The sequence below is a fragment of the Macaca mulatta genome, chromosome 6, assembly GCF_049350105.2.
Source record: "Macaca mulatta isolate MMU2019108-1 chromosome 6, T2T-MMU8v2.0, whole genome shotgun sequence".
In the NCBI taxonomy this organism is placed as follows: domain Eukaryota; kingdom Metazoa; phylum Chordata; class Mammalia; order Primates; family Cercopithecidae; genus Macaca; species Macaca mulatta.
This window is the reverse complement of record NC_133411.1, coordinates 147,635,700-147,653,769: the sequence shown is the minus strand read 5'-3', so window position 1 is coordinate 147,653,769 and position 18,070 is coordinate 147,635,700. Positions and strand designations below refer to the sequence as shown.

At 41.4% G+C, this 18,070-nt stretch overlaps 1 protein-coding gene across 20 annotated transcripts in view; it reads right to left on the bottom strand.

The window, feature by feature from the left end:
• Positions 1 to 18,070, bottom strand: part of CTNNA1 (catenin alpha 1) — a 176,981-nt gene that overhangs the window by 147,676 nt on the left and 11,235 nt on the right. For 9 of the 20 annotated variants that reach the window (NM_001257368.1, XM_078003644.1, XM_078003643.1 and 6 more), the window contains 2 exon segments: positions 3,160 to 3,355; positions 4,531 to 4,637. In NM_001257368.1, the coding sequence (NP_001244297.1) occupies positions 3,160 to 3,355; positions 4,531 to 4,635 (301 nt within the window). In that variant the 5' untranslated portion in view covers positions 4,636 to 4,637. 20 annotated transcript variants of the gene reach the window in all.

Sequence of the window (18,070 nt, the reverse complement as noted above, 5' to 3'; positions counted from 1 at the left end):
TATAAATTTTCTTTTGCTGCCTAATAAATTCCAAGAGGTGGCAGCTTAAAACAATTATTAACTGCCAGAGTTTTCTATGGGTCAGGGATTTGGGGTTGGTCAGGACTGATGTCTGAAACTTGACTGGAGGTGGAGGATCTGCTTCCTAGGTGGTTCACTCACATGCTTGACAAATGTGTGCTGACTGATGGTGGGAGACTTCAGTTCTTCTCCACAGGACCTCCTGAGTGCACTCACGACGTAGCTGCCAGCTTCCCCCAGAGAGAATAATCCATGAGAAAAAGTGGAGTGGATACAGCCCTATTTTTATAACTTTGCTCCCAAAGTAAATAGTGCCACTTCTACCACATTCTAGTCATTGTAGGAATCACTAAGTTCAACCCATGTTCAAGGGTTAGGCGCTATTTTTTTTAAGGGAGGGGTGTCCAAAGAATCTGCAGGCATATTAACACCACTACAGGGTTTCAAAAGATGAGTAAATGGCCTCAACAACATAGCCAACAAGTCTTAATTGATTAAGCAATCTGTGCTTCATATTTTTGTAATATGTATTTTGTTCTATTTATGATAGAAAATTTGTTAAAATTCTCCAAAGAAAAAAGCCAAGAGAAAAAAGCAAGGCATTTCAGCTTTTCATATCTGATGCAATAATGATGATGGGAGGAAGTTATATTTTGGCTTTGGCTTTTTTCCCAAAGAGAAGGCAAATTATGGTGGATAGGTCATGACAATAAATAATTGCAAAACTGGACTAGGATAGACAAGTCCTTATGATTCAGAACCACATAAAAGATTATCATATATAAACAAAAATAACAAGAGAAATTCAGATATGCATTCAAAATTGTGGGGGTTTTGGGGAGCAGGGAATGTATCTTATACCATGATTGCTACATATCTGCATTGGAGAAACTTCTGAAATAAGAAACATATAAAGTCAACTTTAAAAATCACCTACAACAATTAAATGCATTTTGAAAATAAATGTGCCCAGGCACAGTGGCTCATGCCTGTAATCCCAACACTTCAGGAGGCCAAGGCAAGCAGATCACTTGAGGTCAGGAGTTCGAGACCAGCCTCCAATAAGGTGAAACCCCAACTATACTAAAAATACAAAAATTAGCCGGGTGTGGTAGCATACACCTGTAATCCCAGCTACTTGGAAAGCTGAGGCAGGAGAATCGCTTGAACCCAGAAGGTGGAAGTTGTGGTGAGCCAAGATCGCACCACTGCATCCCAGCCTGGGCGACAGCAAGACTCCAACTCAAAAAAAGAAAGAAAAGAAATGTCAATCACTAGACCCAGCAAACACTTGTCCAAACTCATCTGTTAATATAATTGTGAGCTTCGTTATAGCAGACAAGAAGGGCTGGGGAGGAGAATGTACCACAGAATACAATTAAGTAATAGCCTGATCTCCTCAACATCAAGCTCAAAAAAATTGTCCTGAACTGGACCATTAAACTACTTTAAAATAAATTAATTCAAAACCCACTGTACTGGGCTGAATAGCATCGCCCAAAAATTCACGTCCACCTGGAACCTGTGAATGTAACTTTATTTGGAAACAGTCTTTGCAGATGGTATCAAGTTACAATGAGGTTATACTGGAGTAAGGTGGGCCCTAATTCAATGCTTGATGTCCTTATAAGAAGAAGGAAATTTGGACACAGAGACACAAAAAAAGAAAAGTATATGATAACAAAAGCAGAGACTGGAGTAATGAGTCTACAAGCCAAGGAATGCTAAGGACTGCTGGCAACCACCAGAAGCTAGGAAAAAGGCATGCACAGATTCTTCCTAAGTCCCAACAAGGAATCAAGCCTGCCAACACCTCGATTTCAGATTTCTGCACTTCAGAATCATGAGAGAATAAATTTCTATTATTCTAAGCCACCAAGCTTGTCATAGTTTATGTTACAGAAGCCCTAGGAAACTAATATACCTGCTTAATTAGTACTGTGGAATTCTAATAATTTCATTTTCAGTATTAGAAATATTTATCTTCAGCCTGAAAACTGAAAAAATATTTACCACTGAAGGTTATTTGTTCACAAATTCAGAAAACAACTGGAGATGTCATCTCCATCTAAGACACTGCCCATTTTAGGGTACTGCCACAAGGATGAATTTGACATAAGACTCTGGACTATGCAATCTACCATCAGGTATGAAAGATCTATGAAGTTCTCCCAAGGGCTAGTAGAGCACCTGTAAATAGCAGGGCTCAATTTACCTTAGCTGATAGCCAATAACCTAAAAAACCTACAGCATTGTTGAAATTCTCTGACTGGAATAGAAACCTAACACAAAACCACAGGTTTCAAGGGTGGGGGCTGTGGCTCATGCCTGCAATCCCAGCACTTTGGGAGACCGAGGCAGGTGGATTGTTTGAGCTTGGGAGTTTGAGACCAGCATGAGCCACTGGTGAAACCCCATCTCTACTAAAAATAAAAACTGCAGGTTTCGAGAAGTTTACTTTCCATATTTAAAGTCTTCCTTCCACACTTGTAACACAGTAAGGACAATTTTTCTAGCATTAATTACTGGTAAACTGTGGATTACCATTTTACTTTTTATCAATTCTGAGTTTCCCAAAACATGATTCCTTTATGCCCAGATTTATTTAAGTCAAGCTCCAACCAGTGCAAATATGCATGGCTGATTTAACATACTAATCTGACATAACAGAACAATTTCTAGAGTATTTTCAGAGTAGGTATTTTTCTATTTTATCACACCCATCTCTTCAGCATGAATTAAAAAGTATTACATAGAATGAAAGGTAAACTTCTGTCCCACGTTTCCTATCAAATTGTGTTACAACATTTCTAAGACTTAACTATTACTTGAAACACCCAAGAGAAGTGGATTCAGATTCTCCAGATGTCCCTTTGCAAGCATCTCTCATGATTAAAATTTGAGCCAGTCCAACTTAATACATCTCCGATAACTAAGTTACTGAGCAATTGGCAAGCATGAGAATGAGAATTAAAATATGATCCAGTCCAAGTTAATACATCTCCAATAACTGAGTAAGTTACTGAGCAATTGGCAAGCATGAGAACTGAGAATACTGACCACAAAAAAAATCTCCTTCAAACACTTATTTTCTAGAAAGGCCTGCCTCTCTTTACATGAAAAGCAGTAATGACCTACCTTGTTTTCGAACATCTTCTACAGCAGCCACAAGCTCCTCCTTGAGAAACTGGCTCTCCTTCGCAATTTTATCCCCCTTCTCCAAGAAATTCTCAGTTGCTTGTTCAACAGATGCAGCCAAAACATGAGCCTTCTTAGAACGACCTCTCTTCTTATTAGAGGGCCCCTTACTATTGGTGTTTACCAGGGTTGTAACCTAAAAGTTTCATTTTTAACATTAAACTGGAGTCAATTAAAATGACTAATATCTTTAAAGATAGCAAGATTAAGTTATTCTTTAAAAAAATCACATTTATGAGATTCCACTGAGCATTAACATACAATTCCCCATATTTAAGATATACAGCAATGATACTATATTTAATTTCCAAAATAACTCAGCTTTCTCAATGTGTACAGAATTATTTAACACATATTTTAATTTCTCAAATATGATCATTAGGTTTTTAGTTTGATTTTACAAATTAAAAAATGATTAGAGACAAGCTAGATGTCTCTACTATATGTCACCCATATAGTATCTGGAACACTCTATGTTCCAGAAATAGGTTAACAATGAACTTAGCTTTATCTGGAGATCGTACTGCCACTGTTTTCAAACTTTGCAAAATGTTTTAAGATAATTTGCTTCTGAAGTCTTTTCACGGTTTATTCACACAAATCTCAGCAATTTATTAGTAAAGGCCCCTAATAAAGGAATGACTGCCCAAAGAAGCCTACAGTGATGATGCTTTATGTCCTAGAACATTACCATCATTAATACACATAATACCGGATGATCTGTAGGTTAAAGATGATTAAGATATGTTACAGTGCAAATTTGCCAAACAAGACTCATTTTCTCTCTCTCTCTGAATCTCTCACATACAGACAACAGACACACTATTGCAAAACACTAAAGGTACACAGCTAGTTGCTAACAGTTTATGAACTACCCTAACATTGTGACATTTATAACATAATATACCAAACCTAAACCCTCAAGTTCAATTACCTGCTAATTAATCCCACACAATGAAAGGTGTGTTAAGCAGAGTGAGACACCTTAACAATCAAGGATCCAGATCCCACCTTTCTTGGGTTTCCCCTCTAAAGAAAGGTGAAGTATCTGCAAAGCACAAACATTTGCAAAGTTGCACTACATACCACGGACCCCAGTTACTAGCAATAAGACCGAAGAAAATGACCACAGCAGCGTTCTCAAAGGGTTAAACAAACTCATGCATCAATATTCAAATCATCTAAGAACTGTCACCTAAACTCAAGTACTGGAATTAAGGCTTTGAACTAAATAACCTTGCTCTTATGGTTGTTACCCAGGCCTGTACTATAGAACCAGGTTACAATGTATTTGTGTTTTCAGATTCTTACCTGTGTAACAAGAGGCTCCAACAGTCTCTCAACTGCCAGAGTCCTGATCTCTAGACTTTTGGGATCCCACTTGAAGTTTATGTTGCCTGCCTGGACAGCAGTCATTTCTAAAAAAGAAACAAAAAATCAGTCAAGCAAACATCAAACACAAACATGAAATATGTAACAAATCTTCTCCTACTTAAATCTTCTCCTACTTTGGGACTTTTGCATCAGGAAAGTTACATTCACTACAGATGAAAAAATTCTAACTAGCCTGCACATGAGGACCCAGTAAACCTTACAATCTCTTAAAATTTAATCATTTCAGGCTTACAAATACTAGGGGTACTACAAGAGGGCATTCCCAAACACACAGAACGTTTCCCTTTGGGCTTCTCTAGCGCAAGACTTCCTACTTCAGTTCCTACTCAGTTTATCTGCCCAATCTTTTAGAAACAAGATGAAAAGCTAAAGTAAACCTTTTTTTTTTTTTTTTTTTCTTTTTCTTTTTTTTGAGACGGAGTCTCACTCTTTCGCCCAGGCTGGAGTGCAGTGGTGTGATCTCGGCTCACTGCAAGCTCCACCTGCCGGGTACACACCATTCTCCTGCCTCAGCCTCCCAAGTAGCTGGGACTACAGGCGCCCGCCACCACGCCCAGCTAATTTTTTTGCATTTTCAGTAGAGACAGGGTTTCACCATGTTAGCCATGATAGGATAGTCTCGATCTCCTGACTTCGTGATCCACCCGCCTTGGCCTCCCAAAGTGCTGGGATTACAGGTGTGAGCCACCACGCCCAGCCGAAAGCTACTTTCAAAGACATTGCTTCAAAAACGAATACAGAAGATCCTGATTTTTCCTACTCCACAACATTTATGGTATAGTAGTATCTAAAAGGTATGCCTCACTTCATTTTTTGATGGATTCCTAGAGAAGGACTTGTCCTATTCTATTAAAACTTAATGCTTAATCGGTTGCCCTCTGCACCCACAGCTATTATCACTCATAGCCAGAAGAAATTTCAAATCACACTTAGTCAAATATCACTGTATCAGTGTCAAGGGAAACTTCTGTCAGACAGCAGCTTTAAGAATAGGGAGAAAACATCAACGAAAATAACAGTCTTTTCTTCTAAAAGTAGTGCCTTAAATTATTAAAGAAAAAAAAAGACAGAAAAGGCATGAAGTTGAGGTAAACACTAATATAAACTTTCTAGACAACGAACTGCTGGTAGACATCTAAAAGCATAAAGGCTGGGCGTGGTGGCTCACTCCTGTAATCCCAGCACTTTGGGAAGCCAAGGTGGGCAGATCACCTGAGGTCGGGAGTTCGAGAACAGCCTAACCAACACAGAGAAACCCTGTCTCTATTAAAAATACAAAACTAGCCAGGCTGCTGGTGCACGCCTGTCATCTCAGCTACTCAGGAGGCTGAGGCAGGAGAATCGCTTGAACTTGGGAGGCAGAGGTTGCAGTGAGCCGAGATCACGCCATTATACTCCAGCTTGGGCAACAAGAACAAAACTCCAACTCAAAAATAATAATAAAACAAAAAATTTTTTTAAAGAAAAGCTTAAAAAAGTACCTTCCTGACCCAGAAAATCTACTGCTAAAATTCTATTCTAAAATTAAGAAACATGTAAAAACTTGGATACAATGATGTTCACAACACCGCTGTATATAAACATTAATAATTATAAATTACCTAAATTTTAAACAACAGATCACTCAATAAATTATGTAACAATGACACAATGGGCTACAATGCTACTCTTAAAAACAATGTTGTCAAATTAAAAAACAAAACAACCAGCCTGGCCAACATAGTGAAACCCTGTCTCTACTAAAACTAAAAAATTAGTCCACTGTGGTGGCACACACCCGTAATCCCACCTACTCAGGAGGCTGAGGCAGGAAAACCACTTGAACCTGGGAGGTGGAGGTTGCCAAGATCGCACCACTGCACTCCAGTATGGGCAACAGAGCAAGCTTTTGTCTCAAAAAAAAAAAAAAAAAAAAAAAACCAGTGTTATCAGTGCCCAAGTATTTGTTTCTGTTAAATACAATTTGCATGGTGGTTCATGCCTATGATACCAGCACTTTGGGAGGCCAAGGCAAGAGGATCAGTTGAGCCCAGGAGTTTGAGACAAGCCTTGGCAACACAGAGCGACCCCATCTCTATTTTTTTTTTTTTCCAAAGGGACCATTCCCATTAATAGAAACCAGGGTTCCAGGTCTGAAGCACTGTATTGTGCAGAAAGGGGACAAGACTAACAAGATCATATCAAAAGACACAGGAAGCAAGGGCTCCCACCAGCCAAATTTAGGACAACTATCAAAGAGAATAATAACTGTAACTGTCTGTAACTAAATAATTAAATAAATATCCTTAAGACCATAGGGATCCTCAAAAAAAGGGTGTGGGGAGGGAATTTCTAGAATATAATTAGAAAATGACCATCTTGCAACCTCCACTGTAGTAATCGATCTAGCCAAGGATTAACAATGAATGTCAAAACCACTGGGTGAAAACTGGCCAGGCGTGGTGGTTCATGCTTGTAATCCTAGCATTTAGGGAGGCCAAGGTGGGTGGATCACCTGAGGTCAGGAGTTCGAGACCAGCCTGGCCAATGTGGTGAAACACTATCTCTACTAAAAATACAAAAATTAGCCAGGCATGGTGGCAGGCGCCTGTAATCGCAGCTACTCAGGAGGCTGAGCCAGGACAATCGCTGGAACCTGGGAGGCAGAGGTTGCAATGAGCCAAGATCATGCCACTGCGCTCCAGCCTGGGCAACAGAGCAAGATTTCATCTTAAAATAAATAAATAAATAACTTTGAACTAGATCCCTCATAAAAGACCACCAACTACTGCCTTCTTCAGAGAGCTTTGGTGGAGATTAAAGAAAGTATGATCCATTGAATAATGCGTGAGTCCATGCGAATATGAATAAAGAAGGAAAAGTTCCTCCAAACAACAGGAAACAAACTAATAAATGTAGAAAGAATAATGTACTTAGAAAAATCAGCATTCAGGAACTATAATATTAACTGCTTCAGGTAAGAATCAAAGAATGCTAACCAAGTAGATTAGCATTCAGTTTCTCAGTAAAGTGTGATCTAGTGTCATAGTAACTCCCAACAGATTATTTATGAAAAATGGGGGAAATAGTAACTTTATAGTCCAGAAACCTGAGATGCCACCTTAACCAAGTAATCAAAATTAACATCCCAAATAAGGGCACAAACCCACATCATGTACCTCCTAACACAATGCGCTGAGGAGGTTACAACGTCACTTCTGTGTAATTTTGCCTGAAAATTACATAACCTCAACTAGTTATGAGAAACATCAAATTCAAAGGGTGAGACGGTCTACAAAATAACTGGCTGTAGTCTTGAAAAATGTCAAAGCAGCCGGGCACAGTGGCTCACGTAATCCTAGCACTTTGGGAGGCCGAGGCGGGTGGATCACAAGGTCAGGAGATCGAAATCATCCTGGCAAACACTGTGAAACCCCGTCTCTACTAAAAATACAAAAAAATTAGTCAGGCGTGGTAGCAGTCACCTGTAGTCCCAGCTACTCTGGAGGCTGAGGCAGGAGAATGGCATGAACCCTGGGGGCAGAGCTTGCAGTGAATGGAGATCGCGCCACTGCACTCCAGCCTGGGCCACAGAGCAAGACTCCGTCTCAAAACAAAACAAAACAAAACAAAAAAAGAAAAGAAAAGATGTCAGAGCCATAAAAAACAAAGATAGATTAAGAAACATTTCCAGAGGCTGGGCACAGTGGCTCACGCCTGTAATCCCAGCACTTGGGAGGCCGAGGTGGGCGGATCATGATGTCAGGAGATAGAGACCATCCTGCCTAACACGGTGAAACCCCGTCTCTACTAAAAAATACAAAAAAAAAAAAACTAGCCAGGTGAGGTGGCGGACGCCCGTAGTCCCAGCTACTCGGGAGGCTGAGGCAGGAGAATGGCGTAAACCCGGGAGGCGGAGCTTGCAGTGAGCTGAGATGGCACCACTGCATTCCAGTCTGGGCGACAAAGCAAGACTCCATTTCAAAAAAAAAAAAAAAAAGAAAAGGAAATATTTCCAGATTAAAGGAGGCTAAAAAGACCTAAACACAGTGATTCTGGACTGAAATTGTATTGAGAAAGGGAAAAAATTGAGACAATTGACAAAATCTGACTATGGGTACTGAATTAAATAGTAGTATGGTATCAATGTTAAATTTCTGAATTTTCATCATTACACTGTCATTATCCAAGCATCAAATCTAGAATCACTAGAGATCGGGGTGCCAAAAGGAACCTGCATTTGCCTAATCTGGTAACACAGAACGCCAGTGTCCCAGTCATCTGTTTCATTGAGGGTGGATGAATTTGCTGTCTACATTCATGTAATGTCAGGCCTACACTTTGGTTTTTAAAGGTTATTTGTCCACTCAACTGATCAACCCAAGTCAGTAAACCTTAGGAAATGGAATGCTCTAGATTGCTAAAGGGCTGACAACAGCTCAAGCAAATGTCATCAAATGTCACAGATAAGACACTTCAGAAGAACTATTTGCCCTATGGATCCTACATATCCTAGCATTCCAGAGATACTGCATTAACACAAACAAAACATAGAACCTTCCAGGATTGTAAAGGGAGGGAGCCAAGAGGAAACTTAAATGAAGCGAGCTGCAAGCAGACATTTAGGTATATGTGGTCACATGTGTGTTTAATTATTAAACAAGTACAACATAACTATTTCACTTTCTCAAAAAAAACTTTCATTCTTTTTTTCTTGAATAAAAAACATTCTTGGTCTTCTGTTTTCCTAATTTTGATACTTTGGAGTACAAATAATTTCATTTACTTCTTAACTTAAAAAAGGTGACACAACAGCACAATATGCACAACAGCACAATAATGAATTGCAAATGACACCTGGCCTCTCCAGGCTAGGGATGGGGACCACTAGGAGGAGCCAGGACTTCAAAATCAGAAAGCTTGTGCCCACTTGTTCATCAACTCTAGGCAATCTTTACCACATGAACCCAGGGTTTCTAGACCATCTGACTTTTCAAGAGAGGCCAGGGATGCAGATTTTCACATGGAATCTCCCAACTTTAATGTTAGTAACAACTTCCAAGAAGTCTTACTTTGCAAAAATAAATTATTTAATATTAGGAAAAAAGCCAGGTGTGGTCGCTCCCACCTGTAATCCCAGCACTTTGGGATGTCATAATGGGAAAATCACTTGAGCCCTGGAGTTTGAGACCAGCTTGGGCAACAGAGCAAGACCTTGTCTCTACAAATAATTTAAAAATAAAAAACAGGCCAGGCACGGTAGCTCATGCCTGAAATCCCAGCACTTCGGGAGGCTGAGGTGGGCAGATCACCAGGCTGGTCAGAAGTTCAAGACCAGCCTGGCCAACATAGTGAAACCCTGTCTCTACTAAAAATACAAAATTAGCCGGGCATGGTGGCGCATGCCTGTGATCCTAGCTACTCGGGAGGCTGAGGCATGAGAATCACTTGAACCCGGGGAGGCGGAGGTTGCAGTGAGATGAGATCACGCCACTGCACTCCAGCCTGGGCAACAGAGTGAGACTTGGTCTCAAAAACAAAACAACTAAACAATTAGCCAGATGTGGTGGTGTGCACTTGTAGTCCCAGCTATTCAGGAGGCTGAGGCAGGAGGATCGCTTCAGCCAAAGATGGTGGAGGCTGCAATGAGCCATGATCTTGCCACTGCACTCCAGCCTGGGCAACAGAGTGAGACTCCATCTTAAAAAATTAAAATTAAAAAAAAATTAATTCACCAGACTCAGCCTCCCTAACCCTGCTTCTAAAGGAGTTAAGGCAAAGGACTCCAATCACTCATTTACATTAAGAAACTTAAAATATACTAACACTTGAAAATTGAGAACTCAGTGTATTTTCAAGACTTTCAATAACCATAATGCAAGCAGACTACCCTATATATTACCTTTAATCAAAAGCACCAAGAAGCTTGTTTTTGCTTTTTCCTTTACTTTATCACTTACTTCTTGCCCTGTTCTAGCCACACTGGCCTTCTCTTTCGGTAAGTCCCCAAAGACACTGCCTCATCTGTGTTCCCTCTGCCTGGAATGCTCTCTTCCCCAGAAGACCATTTCTTTCCTAACTTTCAGAGTTCAGCTCAAATGCTGTCATGACAGAAGGGCACTCTAAGGACCCTACTAATTCCATTACTTATGACCCTGCTTAATTTTCTTTTAGCTCCTATGGTCTTCTTTGTTTACTTATTGATGCCATTATTACAGTGTAAGGCTCATGAACGCAGGGTCCTGCCAAGAGTGATGCTGAACATCATGAAATGATGCTACAGAGCCAAGGCATGTTTTTGTGATCCCAATCCTAAAAGGATTTCAAAAAATAAAAGTATCTTAAAATCTAAAGAGAATATACTCTACTTGAAACATTAGCTTCTGGAACCAGCTCTGTCACTTACTCTCTGACTTTTGGGTAAGTCACTTCATCTTTCCGGATCCTTGGTTTTATCATCTATAAAAAGAAAGAAGTTGAATTCTATACTTCAAATCCTTCTACTCCTGAAATTCTGGTGCTCTTTTCATTTATGTTGTCACTCAACAGCCACTGAATTGTTTTATTAAAGTTAGTTAATTTTCTCAGATTTAGCATGTGGTCTTCAGAGCTATTAAGTTTAAGGATGATAACTATGCCTATGTTTCTTTACATCCCGTAAGTTGCTGGCTAGGAGCTTTATGCAGGGCAGACAGTATTAGTTGAGCTGAATTTATGCAACATGATTTGCAAATATTTACAAGCCTCCCAAGACAAAGCTCCTGCCTTAATCTTAGTCATATCTTCTGGTTCTCTACAAATAATGTATTGTTCAGAGTAACTAAACAAATAACTTTTAAACTCCTGGCAGTTTCTACTTTTCCAATTAACTTACAGAGCACTCCTTCGCAAGATCTATTACAAAACCTACTAGAGCTAGCCAACCTTAATGAACTACAGCAACCTTAGGTTTTTTCAGGAGAGATCATGCTTAATGGAACTAAATAAAAAGTTAAACTGCAGTTATTTGGTCTTCATTACCTTATAAATGGCAATCCTGGCTATAAAGCAAAAGTTTGCTATAAATTCAGAAAGGGGCAGAGATGCAATCATTTGGCTAGCAATCTACAACAGAAAGAGAAATGGAGAAGCAATGAAGAGAAAATAAAAGCATAGTTCTGTCAGACCCAAGGGGGCTGATAATTGGCAAACTGCCTCATTTGTGCAAAGAACTACGTACCTGCTCCGAAGATGTTCAACATTCACTTATAAAAGATGGCCATATCATCCTTAAAATGTGTCTGCTCCCGAATTTTCATCATTATATTGTGGCAGATTTAGACTATCTTTACCACGCTACTCAATGCCAATTTTTTTTTTAACAGCAAGGTTAACTTAATGAAATGTTAGGATGGTTCGTTTAAATACAAATCAGGAAATTTGGAAATTAAAAGTACCCAAAGCAACGTTAACTGTCACACTGCACAAGACAGAAGACTGTGGATTACTCAGTGCTGTCACAGGTATGCCAGGTTGCATCTGCATCAAGCAGAGTTAACACAGACTTCAGAACCTCAACTCTCATATTTCCTGGTAACTGCCAAAAAGTTCAAGGTAACTTATGATTAAGACACATTCTGGCCTGTTATCCCAGCACTTTAGGAGGCCAAGGTGGGAGGATCACTTGAGCTCAGCAGTTCAAGACCTGTCTGGGCAACAGAGAGACCTCATCTCTAGAGAAAAAAAAAAAAAAATTTAGCTGGGCATGGTGGTGCACACCCATGGTCCCAGCTAGCTACTCAGGAGGCTGAGATGGGAAAATCACTTCAACCCAAGAGGTCAAGGCTGCAGCAAGCCATGATCATGCCACTACACTGCAGGCTGAATGATAGGGGCAGATCCTGTTTCAAAAACATACAAAAAAATAAATAATAATAATAAAACACTGAAATCATTTTTATTTGGCTCCTTTTCTTATTTTTCTTGAGGGCACCAAAGGCAATGGGACCAGTTGGAATTGCTGTGCTACAAGCATCAGGAGACACACTGATTAAAACAAAAAGCACTAAGCAAAGGACAAAAAGCAAACCTAAAAAAAACAATATTCAGCCAACCACTTAGCCTTCACTCACAAATATGAGTGCCTCCCTTGTACAGGCATTATCCCAGAAAGCAGTCAACAAAATAAGAACCCTGCCTTCATGAAGCCTTCATTGCAATAATGGCATAAATAACTAAACAAAGAAGACAGTATCAGAGCTAGGAAGAAAATTAAGCATTGTAATGGTAATGGAATTAAGCAGGGTCCTTAGAGGCCTTTCTGTCTTGACAACATTTGAGCTGAAATCTAAAAGTCAGGAAAGAACCAATCAAGTGAGTATCTGGGGGAAGAGAGCATTCCAGGCAGCGTGAACACAGATGAGGCAGTATCTTCAAGGACTGACAGAATGAGAAGGCCAGTGTGGCTGGAACAGAGCAAGAAGCAGTAGGTCAAGTGAAGGAAAACAAAACAAGCTCCTGAGGTGAACTGACAGTTTGCTGTACGGACTGGATATCTATGTTCATTTTCTTAGCTTCCATCATATTATAGTTGAGACCATTAACAATGGAAGAGTGTTTAACAGAAAGCTGCACCAAGCCCTCCTAACAACTGATAATGGATACAGAGGAAGTCCCTGTTTCCATGAGACTGGATGACTAGTCTAAAAAGCAAAGAATGTGAAACAAGCATCTGGACTGGAGGCACAAGAGAAAAAAGAAAATACAGAAGACATTTTTGTTTTACAACAATTGGACTGAACTGATTTCCCTGAACCAAAAATCATTTTTTAAAAAATAAAAATATCACCGGGCACAATGGCTCACGCGTGTAATCCCAGAACTTTGGGAAGCCAAGGCAGGCAGATCACTTGAGGTCAGGAGTTCGTGACCAGCCTGGCCAACATGGTGAAACCTCGTCTCTACTAAAAATTACAAAAATTAAGCCACGCGCCTGTAATCCCAGCTACTCGGCAGGCTGAGGCAAGAGAATCACTCGAACCCAAGAGGCAGAGGTTGCAATGAGCCGAGATCATGCCATTGCACTCCAGCCTGGGCAACAAGACTGAAACTCCATCTCAATATATAAATAAATAATAAATAAAATAAGCAGCCGGGTGCAGTGGCTCACACCTGTAATCCCAGCACTTAGACGGATCACCTGAGGTCGGGAGTTCGAGACCAGTCTGATCAACAGGCAGAAACCCTGTCTCTACTAAAAATACAAAATTATCTGGGCGTAGTGGCGCAGATCTGTAATCCCAGCAACTTGGGAGGCTGAGGCAGGAGAATCGCTTGAACCCAGAAGAAGGAGGCTGCAGTGAGCCAAGATCGCACCATTGCACTCCAGCCTCTGCAACAAGAGCGAAACTCTGTCTCAAAAAAATAAAATAAAATAATAAAATTAAAATATCGGGAGGCTGAGGCAGGAGGACCACTTGCACCCAAGAGGCGGAGGTTGCAGTGAGCCGAGATCATGCAGAGATCATGCACTCTAGCCTAGGCAACAGAGCAAGACTCCATCTCAAAAAATAATAATAATAATAAAAAATAATAATAAAAATTTTAAAACACAGTGGCACTAAGGGAGGAGAAACCTTTCACACGGCTAAGAAGCCCACAGGGAGAAGAGTGAGGTATTTTTGTTGGAAAGTCAGGCAAAAAGATGCCTGGACTTGACTAGAGAGTCTGAGAAGTTACCCAGACTGAGCAGGAAAACAAGAAGAACCAGGCTCAGTGGCTCACATCTGTAATCCCAGAACTTTGCGAGGTTGAGGCAGGAGGATCACTTAAGCCCAGGAGTTCCAGACCAGCCTGGGCAACATAGGGAGACTTCGTCTCTACAAAAATAAAAACTAAAAAAGGAAAGAAAACAAGAAAGAATGACCTCTAAAACTTGTAGTATATATCTTGGATAACCTATTCAGTCATTCATTCATCAATGACTGACCAATTATCAGTTCTGGGATCCTGCTAGATGTCGGATCCTGCTAGATGCTAGATGAACTGGAAATTGCTAGCAGATCACTGTAGCAATTAATTATTAAGACCAAAAGACCATTCTGTCTTCGTAACACAGAAATCTGGAAGATGTTACTTACCCAAGTGTTTAAACTTAGCATCATCAGTGGAACAACCTGACTCACCAAATGCCCTAAGAAAGAAACATCATCAAGCCAGGCACAGTGACTTGCACCAACAGTCGCAGCCACTAGGGAGGCTCAGGCAGAAGGACCACTTGTACCCAGGAGTTTAGGAGTTTAGCATGCAATGATTGTGCCTGCAAACAGCCACTGCACTCCAGCCTAGGCAACACAGCAAGACTCCATCTCAAAATCAAAACAAAACAAAACAAAACCAGACACAGTTGTCTCACGCCTGTAATCCCAGCACTTTAGGATGACAAGGTGGGCGGATTGCTTGAGGTTAGGAATTTGAGACCACCCTGGCCAATATGGTGAAACCCTATCTCTATGTTATTAAAAAAAAAAAAAAGCTTATAGGAAGCTGAGGCAAGAGAATCGCTTGAACCCAGGAGGCGGAGGTTGAGGTGAGCCGAGACTGCACCACTGCACTCTAGCCTGGGTGACAGAGCGAAACTCGATCTCAAAAACCCAACAAAAAAACATCACCACACCTATCTGACAAATCCGAAATGGAGAACATCTACAAAACTGGCCTAAACTATACAAAAATGTCACTGTCCCAAGTGGGAAAGGTGGAAGTGAAGGCTAAAGACATATGACAACCGAATACAATATGTGATCTTTTCTCGATTCCTGATTTTTAAAAAGAAAAAGAAAAACCATAAAGGGTATCACTGGAACAACTGTGAGAATCTGAATGTGAATACGGTCTGTACAAAAAAATCAGTACTTCTGGGGATCTTGTTAAAACAGATACTGATTCAATACATCTAGGGTAAGGCCTAAGATTCTGCATTTCTCAAGAGCTCCCAGGGACAGCTAATGCTAACCCTCAGACTGCTCTTTAAAAGGGATTACATGTTACTGTATCAATGTAAAAGGTCTTGAGTGTGACAGTAGTGTCAGGGTTATGTAGGGCCTGTTATGTTATTCTTCAGAATAACATGCTGAAGACTGAAGTGCCATGAGGTCTGCAGTTTACTTTCAAATGACTCTGAAATAAAGTTTCTATCGAGTAATTGAGAAAATTTGAAAAAAGTTAACAATTGGTCAGCTGGTAAATCAAGTGCTCACTGTACTTCAACTTTTCTGCAGGTTTGAAGATCTTCCCCCAAAAAAGTAGGGGGAAAATGCTTACACCGTCTATACAGGAAAAGAGTTACAATACAATAGAAGGTATAAGGTTGTAAGTGCCCCACCCAAAAGACAGTCCCCAAATAGTCCGGAAGACCTCACTGAGTATCTGACATACTGCTTGAGGGCAGGGAGGCTGTTTCAGGTCGTGAAGGACGATGGCGCCAAAGAACATCAGGACCTTCCAGGAACCACAGTGAGTGAAAAATAGAGGATGCACAGTGAAGTGGCAGATAACAAGCTGAAAGAAAAACTAAGAAATTCAGCCTGGTTCGGCGGCTCACGCCTGTAATCCCAGCACTTTGGGAAGCCAAGGCAGGCAGATCACAAGGTCAGGAGATCGAGACCATCCTGGCTAACATGGTGAAACCGTCTCTACCAAAAATACAAAAAATTAGCCGGGCGTGGTAGCGGGAGCCTGTAGTCCTAGCTACTTGGAGGCTGAGGCAGGAGAACGGCGTGAACCCAGGAGGCACAGCTTGCAGTGAGCCGAGATCGTGCCACTGCACTCCAGCCTGGGCGACAGAGCAAGACTCTGTCTCCGGGAGGGCAGGGCAGGGCAGGGCAGGGCAGGGCAGGGCAGGGCAGGGCAGGGGAGGGGAGGGGAGGGCAGGGGAGGGGAGGGGAGGGGAGGGGAGGGGAGGGGAGGGGAGGGGAGGGGAGGGGAGCTACAAAATTCAGAAGACATTAGAGGGTTGAACTTTATTCTTCCTATCTTAAAAATACCTGGACCCATTTTATTTTTACTGTTCATAACAACTACTTGAGAAACACTGAAACAACCCCTTCCCTCTGCCCCCTAAAAAATAAAGGTAAAGGAGCAAACCCCGCCTCTTCCAGTTACCACAGTGAAAGTGGGAAGGGACGAGACATGCCTTCACCAGAGCTGCATTTTCACAAGTATAGGACCTCTTCATGCACTTAACTGCAAAGCTGAGTTCCTCAAACTCCATGAGCCCCAAACCAAGCATCCCCTCTATACTCCACTGTATTCCCACTGTAGCCTTCCCCTTCTCCACTGACCAAAGTTCCACCAACCCAGGTTCCTAGAAGGAGGCTCTAGCCTCATTTTCTTTCTCCTCTGCACCTCAGTAAACACCTCACTCACCCTACTAACCCCCTTCCTGTTCTCAGGGCTCTGTTATTGCTGGTTGAGAATATCGAAGTGTCTTCTAATTTCCAATCATTCCCCAGGGAGCCCCAGTTATCATTATCACTGGGTCACTCCCTCTGAAAAAAAAAAAACATAGTATTGTTTCCCCAGCACACAGGATGAAGCCAAAACTCCTGCAAGCCTCACCTGTTCTAGCTTGTCAGCCTCATCAACTGTCTCCACTCCAAGAAAATACTCCCCAATGCACCTGCATGCCTCCAGATCTATACACAAGACTGTTCCTCTGCCCAGAGCACCCTTCAAGTCTTCTCAAACTGGAAAGCTACTGATTTTCCTTCAAGAATCAGACATCTGTCATCTCTGCCTCACAAAGAGACACAATATACCACGTTCCCCCAGCACTTGCCACACAGCACTATTACCTGTGTGTGTGTGTCTCCCATGAAACTGAGAGCTCTTTTGAGCACATGCACCATGGTTTTTTGATCGTGGTAACTTTCATCTAATCTAACACTCTATACATGTTTAACTGAATTAGCTCAACTGCTCTATGTACAATGAAGTAAGAAACATCTCTCATGACAGATTAGCAAAAAATGGGTATAAACTGCCAATTTATTTATTTTTTTTTTTTGAGACAGAGTCTCACTCTGTTGCCAGGCTGGAGTGCGATCTTGGCTCACTGCAACCTCTGTCTCCCGGGTTCAAACAATTCTCCTGTCTCAGCCTCCCCAGTAGCTGGGACTACAGGCATGCACCACCACACCCAGCTAATTTTTGTAGTTTTAGTAGAGATGGGGTTTCACCATGTTGGCCAGGATGGTCTTGATCTCCTGACCTCATGATCCACCCGCGTCGGCCTCCCAAAGTGCTGGGATTACAGGCGTGAGCCACCGCGCCCAGTGCCAATTCTTACCTATCAGCTATTTTACCAAACCTAATCTCGTGAGTTCATAAATTTCCTGGGGTTAGCAATGGTGGCTTACACATTAACATCTCTCCAGCACACAGCACACTGCTTTGCAAGGCAGAAATTCAGTACCAAACCCTTTCTGGATGACAACAT